The 9,008-nt window shown below is 50.7% G+C and overlaps 1 protein-coding gene across 1 annotated transcript; it reads left to right on the forward strand.

The window, feature by feature from the left end:
• The first annotated feature begins 3,187 nt into the window (after window positions 1–3,187).
• On the forward strand, window positions 3,188–7,448 carry LOC103208521 (transmembrane protein 132B-like). The gene is made up of 2 exons (XM_007954226.1): window positions 3,188–3,382; window positions 6,300–7,448. Exons 1-2 carry the CDS (start codon window positions 3,188–3,190, stop codon window positions 7,446–7,448), a joined length of 1,344 nt encoding a protein of 447 aa, XP_007952417.1.
• The last annotated feature ends 1,560 nt before the right edge of the window (window positions 7,449–9,008 follow it).

Raw genomic sequence — 9,008 nt, forward strand, 5'->3', positions numbered from 1 at the left:
GTGGCTGGTGGGTTTGAACCGCCAGCCTTCTGGTTAGCAGTCAAGCGCCTTAGGCACTATGCTACCAGAGCTCCCACAAAGCACGTAGAGGGACCTCAGTCTGGTCCCCCCGCTGACCACCACACAAGCCTCAAGCCAAGCCCCTTTCCCTGTTCTCTCAACCCCTTGTTGGAAGCCTGCCCTGCGCCCCCAGACACCCTCACCAAGTGAGCAGCGGACCTTCCCTCAGGCGCTCTCTCCCAAGTCACCAGCTCGTCTGCTTTCAGAACACAGCCCAGCGGTCTGACCATCCTTTGACCGTTTTCACGATGTTACCAATTGAGATATCACATGAACTCTTGTATACTTGGTATTATTCTTTGGCTGAATTTAAATCATTTTACTTAAAAATGTTATGTCACTAATGAAAATGGAAACCCAGCGTCACTTGCATAAATGTCCTCTGAAAGGACTCTAATAAAGAAGGGACAAAGTGATTAGAGTCTGTTTGGAACCATTGGCACCTGAGACCACTTATCTCTCTGTCTTCAACAGGGAATTAGCCAGGGTGGAGGAGGGTGAAGATGGCCTAGCACCACAGAGACCGACCTAACCAATGAGATTAAAGGCGAGAGACGAGAATGTTTTCTGAGAAGAAATCCAGCGTTACTCAACAAGGGGTCCTGGGCTGTGGGCTGTGTGCCAGCAGGGACAGGCGGCCCTCATCTGGGGAAGCCGGGGATCGGTTTGTCACTGTCCCTGGTCACATTCTGCACAGCAGCCGATGACTGCTCTCCGGCCCTTTCGGGGAGATGACGTGCTGGGCCGTGGAGAAGGCAGGCTTCGGACGGCCCCGCGGCTGTTGGCATGGAGGCCCACGTCTTCCTGTGAAGAATAAGGAGCATGGAGGCAGGGCTTCCACTCAGTCTTCACAGACACCAAAGGTTAGTCCAGGTAACGCGGCCCACACTGGGTGGGTCCAGAGCCCAAGGGGATACTTTGTTATTTGTTATTTGAATTCAGCTTGTCAAATATGTTGCCCCTTTGGCCAAATCTGACTTTGAAGCATGTAAGTTATGAAAGGAAAGGAAAGAAAATCGGTGTCCCTGGTGACGCGAGGGTTAGGCATTCAGCTGCTAACGAAAGTGTTGGCAGTTGGAACCCACCTAAAGGCTCTGAGGGAGAGGGACCTGGTGACCCGCCCCGTAGCTATTACACCTAGGAAACCCTATGGGGTAAGTTCTGTTCTGTTCCAAGGGGTCACTGTGAGTCAGAACCCACTCAATGGCACCCAACACCAGCAACAAATTTACAAATAAAATAGGGGAGCTCATAGGATGTGCCAGGCTTCTAACTTCTTCTGGGAAACTGGGGGAGACTCTGGGTGATAGAAGTAGTTAACATGCCTGGCTGCTGATCCAAAGGTTAGAGGTTCATGTCCCCCATAGACACCTTGGAAGAAAGGCCTGGCAACCTAATTTCAAAAAATTGTGAGGCACAGCTGTGCTCTGGCGCATGGAAGGATGCCCCGAGCAGAGTCCGCTCGATGGCAACTGTTTGTTTTACTTTCGGGGCGTCCTGAGGCTGGGGAGAGGGAGGGGCTGCCTGTGCGCAGGGACTTAGCTCGGGGTGCGGGGGGGTATTGGGCTATGGGCACTGGGGCGAGGAGGCTGTGGGGGGGGGGGGGGGGGCACAGGCAGGTCACAGGAGCCAAAGCTTGTTCTGCTGGCTGCTCCTTGGAGACGTGGCCCCCACATACCTGCTTCCTCCAAATACTACACCAGGGTCGGCCTCGTCAGAGCCAGTGTCCAGCATCCTGGTTTCTCACAACGTCAAAACACAGTTTATGGCAACAGACACCGCTTTACAGCAGCTCTCCTATTACTGGTGTTGCGGTCTATAAAGAGGCGCCCAGTGTAAACACCCTGCGAAAAAGAAAAAAGAAAACTTTCCCAGACACCGCCATAAATAAGTGACTTTTTTGTTATTGTTTTATTTTGGCTTTAGAAGTAGTTATCAGCTCAAGGAATCAAGCATTTGAGGCAGTGAATTTCCTGGCGGGAGGGCCTAATGAGAGACAATAACTGCCTGGGGCACAGGCTCTGGCTTCAGACGGAAGCAAAGCTGAAATGAAGGGAAGTAGCACCTGTCCTGCTGCGTAAACAGAAAGTGAACTAGAGAGGAGAGTGTGTCACATGGTGACTAACAGCCACTTAAGAGGATGGCATTATTGAGAAGACAGGGCTGTCTGCTGATGGCTGCTGTGAGTGTCCCCTGCTTGGCAGCTGTGCAGATTTCAAAAGGTAGAAGGAAACAGAGTACTGCTCAGGGAGTGGGCCGTTACCGAGACTGCGGGTGTGAGGGGTGAGTCCAGGGACCGCCGAGAGCAGCTGCATGGTGAGAACTTGGGTGGCAGCAGGAATACTCTACTCCATTCCCGGTGTGACGTAGTGTGGGGCTGGGTGTTTCTGGGACGCTGAAAGCGATGCTCCTGGCATTTCGAACACCAGCAGGGTCCCCCACGGTGGTTTCAGGGTCTTAGCTCCCAGGCCGAGAGAGACTAGGAAGAAAGCCGGGTGACCTGCTTCCAACAAGCGGCCGGTGAGAACCTTGTGGAGCCCGTCAGAACGTTGCCCGGCTGGCTCCAGACACATCACCAGGAGGGACCAGTGTCTGAGGAGGGTGCTCTGTGTGATGTGGAGTGGAGGGTCGGTGAGGGCGTGGGAGACCCCACTGAGAGGGGGCAGTCGCTGCAGGAGGACATCGTGTGTGGTGACAGGGTGAGCAAGTGTGTGGGAGACCCCCACTGAGATGGACATGTCACGAACAGACCAGTCCCTGCAGGAGGACATCGTGTGTGGTGAAGTGGAGGGCCACTGAGGGCGTGGGAGACCCTGGCCTGGTGGGATGGGTTGGCACAATGACCCAGGGCAGACTCAAACATGGCAGCAGTTGGGACAATAATGCAGGACCAGGCAATGTTCCATTATGTTGTGCATGCGGTCACCGTGAGTCTGGGTTCTGGGGACGTGGTCCCTGCTCTAGCAAACAGCACACACCACCCAAGAGCCTGTTGTATGAACAGATGGGCCAGTGCACTGGGGGTGGGCACAGCTGGCTGGGAGAGGAGCCCAGGCATGTCACGTGATTCTGCACAGTCACAGGGATCCGGACAGTGGAGGTGCTTTAGGCCATCTTAATGATTATTATGTTCATTCTTCTTACCGGGCCCACCTGGGAGAGCGATGAGGAGGAAGACGAAGAGAAGAGAGGCAGAGGGTTCTCCCTCCGACACCAGCATGCCACGGTCCGGGTCCTGACCAGTTTGTGGCAGAGTCACCAGGTCCATGCTGGGCCCAGCTGGCAGTTTGACACCGTAGAGCTCGTGACCAACATCACGAAGGTGGGGGAGCTGACAACTGCAAAGTGACAGGATGGCAGGGCCCTGGCTGGTCGGGAGCCAGGAGTGACCACAGGTGTGGTCAGCCCACCGCCTGGCACTTGCCCTCGAGCCCCACTCAGTGTGCAGAGGTGAGTCTGCAGGACGGGGTGCTACGTGTCGGTGTGAGAGAAAGAGTAATGAGGAGTGGTAGCAGGCCCATGCATCTTCATGCCTGGAGCTCAGAAATCAATTTCTCATTAGGGGAGCACGGAAACCCTTCAGCACACTGGAGACACTAGAGAGAAAATAGCTGCCCTTTGTATCAGCGAAAGGTAAGTTAACACAAATGAAAGCCGTCCCACTGCCCTGATCTCACAGCAAAGAACTGACCAGCCAGGGAAGTACACGGTGGAGGAGCCTGCCTCACACGCGCGCAGCAGACGGGCGCCAGCTGCCTGGGGACTGCTGATCGGCTCACCCTGACGTCCAGTCATCGAGTCTCTGGGCCTTGGAGCAGGCAAAAGGCTTGGCGAGTTGAAAAATCCGTTCATTTTCACACACGCACACACACACACCACACTTGCACGCACCCCACACATGCACACCCCCACATATACGCACACACCACACACATGCACATGCACACATCACACACATGCATGCACCGCACACATACACACCACACCACCACACACATGCACACACACACCACACACACATGCATGCGCCACACACATACACACACCCCACATATATGTACACACCACACACATGCACACACACCCCACACACATGCACACACCACACCAACACACACATATGCATACACACACACACACTTTCCTCCTCTCTCTCTCCTAACCTGTGATTGAAAATAATTTCAATAGAGTGGTTTTGCAGAGATGATGTAATAGGTTATTGTCTTTATCGAGTACTGAAATACCTCTCTGAGTGCCACACTTTAGCCTTTTGCCCAGACCCGCTTCCCACGCTGCTGTGTTTTCTCCAGGTGTAAGGCCCCGGCTGCAAGCTGACATCTCACAAGGTAAAACTGCTTCTCAAGGCCCTTGCGCCTCCTTCTCTTCTGTGTCTTCCCCGCGAACACAGCGAGCCCACAGGGCCTTTGCATGACTGCTGGGTAACAGCTGACCGTTCAGAGGGAAGGCCAAGCAGAGAGGTGGCCGAGCAGCAGGCTTTGTGCGTGCTTACCGCGGTTCTGCCGTTGGCTGAACACAGACACTCACGGGGGGCATGTCCGTGCCTGAGGAGCCTGACACCAGCAGGGAGATTGTGTCTTTAATTTGGGGGATTTGTCACCAAATTACATTGAGCTCTCTGAAGAAAGTAACAGATTCTGTGACTCAGAGGACAGAGATGTAGTGAGATCTCTGCCGAATCCCTGGGGTTTTGCAGCTGGAGGAGGCTGCCTAACGCCCAGCGGGCTTTTCTAACCCCCGTTGGCCACTTGTCCTGAGATCACCGGGTACACACGCAGGTGCACACCTACTGCTGACAGAACCAGGCTTATTGACTCTCGCCATGAGGGAGCCCGTCCCAGGGGAACCATGGGCACCTCATCAAATGAAGAAAGAAATAAAGTCATGGGACTCCGGAAAGGCAGGCTTTAGGGGCGGGGTCTTAGTCAGTCCGTTTAGGGGCGGGGTCTTAGTCCGTTTAGGGGCGGGGTCTTAGTCCGTTTAGGGGCGGGGTCTTAGTCCGTTTAGGGGCGGGGTCTTAGTCCGTTTCGGCAGGCTCAGAGCAGAGCAGAGCTGTGCGGGGGGGCTGTACGGCAGTGGGCCCAGGGTAGGACTTGCTGGTACAGAGTTAAGGTGGCAGTGGTGGGTCCCTGGTCCCTGGTGACAGCTTCTCTCCCCGTGTCATAACCAGCAAAGGAGATGGGCAGAGCACTGGTGTCTGAGAGCAGTGGCTTCGTGAAGCCTTTCCCTGCTTATCCAGTCTGCCTTGTCAGACACACGCTCAATGGCTGGGATACACTTTCCTCTCGGATGCTTTTACGGACCAGCCATGTGTCCAAATGCTTTTTGCTTCCAGTTCCTTCATCTGTGCTAGCGAGAGTCTATGCTTAGACGTGGCCAACGGGGCACGTGGCTATGCACTTCTTCCACCACAAGTGATCTGTGAACCTTGGAAATTCTATTTCAGCTACTTGAGCAAGTGTGCCTGATAAACACTGGCTTCTATGGGCTTACATTAATTATCTGCGGCCCTCAAGCTCTTAAAACTTGCAGCAGCTCATTGTCGGTTGTACAAAGGACACTTCAAGCATGCCTCTCCTGTCTGGCTCATTTCCCACGTGTTTAAGCCAAGCATGTCTTGCTAACAGAGTGCTCGCAGAGATGTCATCTTGAGTACTAGCCTGATTAGTTGCACCTGAAATTGATTCACACGCATCATATGGGTTTTCAGTTTTTTTTATTTTTGAAAAGTCAAAGTCAAATTCTGTTATGTGATACTCAATAAATTAATATACACATGAGTGCATTCATTAAAGACTATTGTTTGTTCCTCCCACTGATGGGATTATATCAACCAAACCCAACCCACTGTCAGGGAGTCGATTCCAACTCATAGTAACCTTATAGGACAGAGGAGAACTGCCCTGTAGGGTTTTCCAGGCTATAAATCTACAGAAGACTGCCTCGTCGTTCTCCTGCAGACCACTGGTGGGTTTGAACCACCAGTCATTTTTTTTTTGTTGTTAGTAGTCCAATGCTTTACCCACAGCACTATCAGAGCTCCTTGGAAAGCTCATTATTAATGCCAGTTAAATGGATGCCAAGAACATGTCACAATTTTATAACCCAGGAGTTTTATTTTCTCAATCTGTATATTGAAAGCATATTTTATAGAAAACCATGTTTGTGTATGTTTCCAAATTTGAAAGAAACTTACAATGTTCTGGTTTCATTTTTCTTAGGAAGCCATAGTCAGTTCTTGGATTTTATTCAGTGATGGTTCATTGACACCTTTTGACATTTATGATCCCAAGGATTTTTCAGTTACTGTCTCATCTTTGGATGAAATGGTGGTGTCTGTCCAACCAAACCTTCAGTCCAAGTGGCCAGTTGTAGTTGCAGAGGGTGAAGGGCAAGGACCCTTGATTAAATTAGAAATGATGATAAGTGAACCTTGTCAGAAGACCAAGAGAAAGAGTATTCTCGCCGTGGGGAAAGGAAACGTTAAAGTCAAATTTGAAGCAAATATTGATGAGCACCACGGAGGCACCAATGACATTGAGGGCATAAATCGGGAATTTAAAGACCACCTCAGCAATTCCATAGAGCGGGAAGGAAACCAGGAGAGGGCAGTTCAGGAGTGGTTCCAGCATGGCGTGTCTGTTGGCCAAGAGGAGGGCACCAACAAAAGCACAACCCCGCAGTCTCCCAGGGGAGGAAAGGATAAGAAATTACTCAAGAGCGGTGGTCCAGACGCCTTCACCAGCTTCCCCACTCGAGGGAAGTTCCCAGAACCCAACAATCCCAGTGACCTCACAGTGACCTCCAGAGGGCTAACCGACCTGGAGATCGCCATGTACGCCCTGCTCTGTGTCTTCTGTCTGGCCATTTTGGTCTTCTTAATCAACTGTGTGGCATTTGCTTGGAAATACAGGCACAAAAGGTTTGCTGTGAGCGAGCAAGGCAACATCCCCCATTCCCACGACTGGGTCTGGCTTGGGAATGAAGTGGAACTTTTGGAGAACCCCGTTGACATCACACTCCCGTCGGAGGAGTGCACGACCATGATAGACAGGGGGCTGCAGTTCGAGGAGAGGAACTTCCTTCTGAATGGCAGCTCCCAGAAGACTTTCCACAGCCAACTCCTCAGACCTTCAGACTATGTCTATGAGAAAGAGCTGAAAAACGAAGCTATCAGTTCTTCGGGCCCAAAGAGGAAGAGAGTCAAGTTTACTTCCTACACTACCATTCTCCCGGAGGATGGTGGCCCGTACACCAATTCCATCCTGTTTGACAGTGATGACAACATGAAGTGGGTTTGCCGAGACATGGGACTGGGGGACTCCCAGGAGTTTAGCGACTCCATGGAAAGGCTGCAAGACCAGTTGTGAACTCCTTTCTTACGTTTGTATTCACCTTATGCCTTCTGTTTTCTGAGTGGTGGAGCAGTGAGGCTGATCAGCAGTGTTGTAAGGTGCCATCAAGTCAGCTCCAACTCGTAGTAATCCTGTCTATAACAGAAGGAAACACTGCCCAGTCAGCAACAGGGGGAGGTAACTAAGCTGAGTTTGTGGCGATCTGGTGGGATCCCTTTCTAGGCAGCAACGGAGGTCAGGAGAGCTAACACCTAATGCCTCTGAGTCATAAGCCAATGTTCTATTAGACAGTTACAAGGAGACACTAGGAATGTTGTAGGGCAACAGTTTTGCATACTTCCTGGTACCAGCTTGGTCCTGATGCAGTAAACTTGACCTCATGGAAGCCCTTCATCATCTTGGGGTGTACAGCCACTTGGGATTCTTAAGTTGGGAGATTTATTTTTCTTATTTAGTTGTACAGCACAGTGGACAATACTGTCCTTGGCCTGAGAGTAGGCTTACGTGATATATAACTGGATGTCATTTTTTGTGTACCTTGTTTAGTACCCGTGACATGTAACAGAATGTAGTTACCTTTGTTTGGAATGACCGCTGCTCATTGTTCTGATGCACATATGCACAGCATTGTGCCTAAGACAGGCCATTGCCTGGGTGATGCAGGTGGTGAAGTCCTCACCTACTAACTAACGGGTACCATGGAAGGAAGGCCTGGTAATCTACTTCTGATTAGCAGTCAAAACCCTTAGGCACTAGGTCACCATGTGCTCCCCAAGCAGCTCAGCACCCCACCTAGTCCCCACCCAGCAACTGCATCAACAGCCATTGCCTTTGGACTCTGAAAATTTTTTTGGAAGCACGAATACCAAAAAAAAAAAAAAATCAGTCTTTTCCTTGAGACCTGTTTGATTGACATACAAGTTTTATTCCCTGGGATTTGTCATTTCTTGTCATTATGGAGTGACTAAGGCACTTGACTGTTAACCAGAAGGCTGGCGATTCAAACCTACCAGGCACTTCTCGGAAGAAATGTTGGGCAATCTACTTCCATAGTGACACTGCCTCAGAAACCCAAGGAGGGGTCATTAGGAGTCAGATCTGACTTGACAACAGTGAGTGAGTGAGTCATTATGTAGTTTCCATGCAGGGGATCCGTTCTCCCCATGACAGTGTTTAGGGCAGTACCTACACTCTTAAAAAAACCCCTCAAACTCACTGCCATCAAGTTGGATCCGACTCATAGTGACCTGTCCTTGGGTTTCCAAGGAGGTATCACTACAGAAGTAGACTGCCCCATCTTCCTTCTGAGGAGTGGCTGGTGGGTTTGAACCACCAGCCTTCTGGTTAGTAGTCAAATAAATGCCTTAGGTACTGTGCCACTAGAGCTCCTACTTATACCTAATCTTTCCTATTTTACCTTACTGAAATCTCTTGTGTCTAAATTGGTCTAGAGGTTTTATTTAATGTGTGAATGCACAATAGAAGAGGGCCATTATTTCAATATAAATTTTACATAAAGCTTGTGGAGGTTGGGGAAACCTTGTGAACCATGAATTTGTTTATTTTTTCCTCTTT

The sequence above is a fragment of the Orycteropus afer genome, unplaced genomic scaffold (genome assembly GCF_000298275.1).
Source record: "Orycteropus afer afer isolate SDZICR_OR568_19922 unplaced genomic scaffold, OryAfe1.0 scaffold00448, whole genome shotgun sequence".
In the NCBI taxonomy this organism is placed as follows: Eukaryota; Metazoa; Chordata; class Mammalia; order Tubulidentata; family Orycteropodidae; genus Orycteropus; species Orycteropus afer.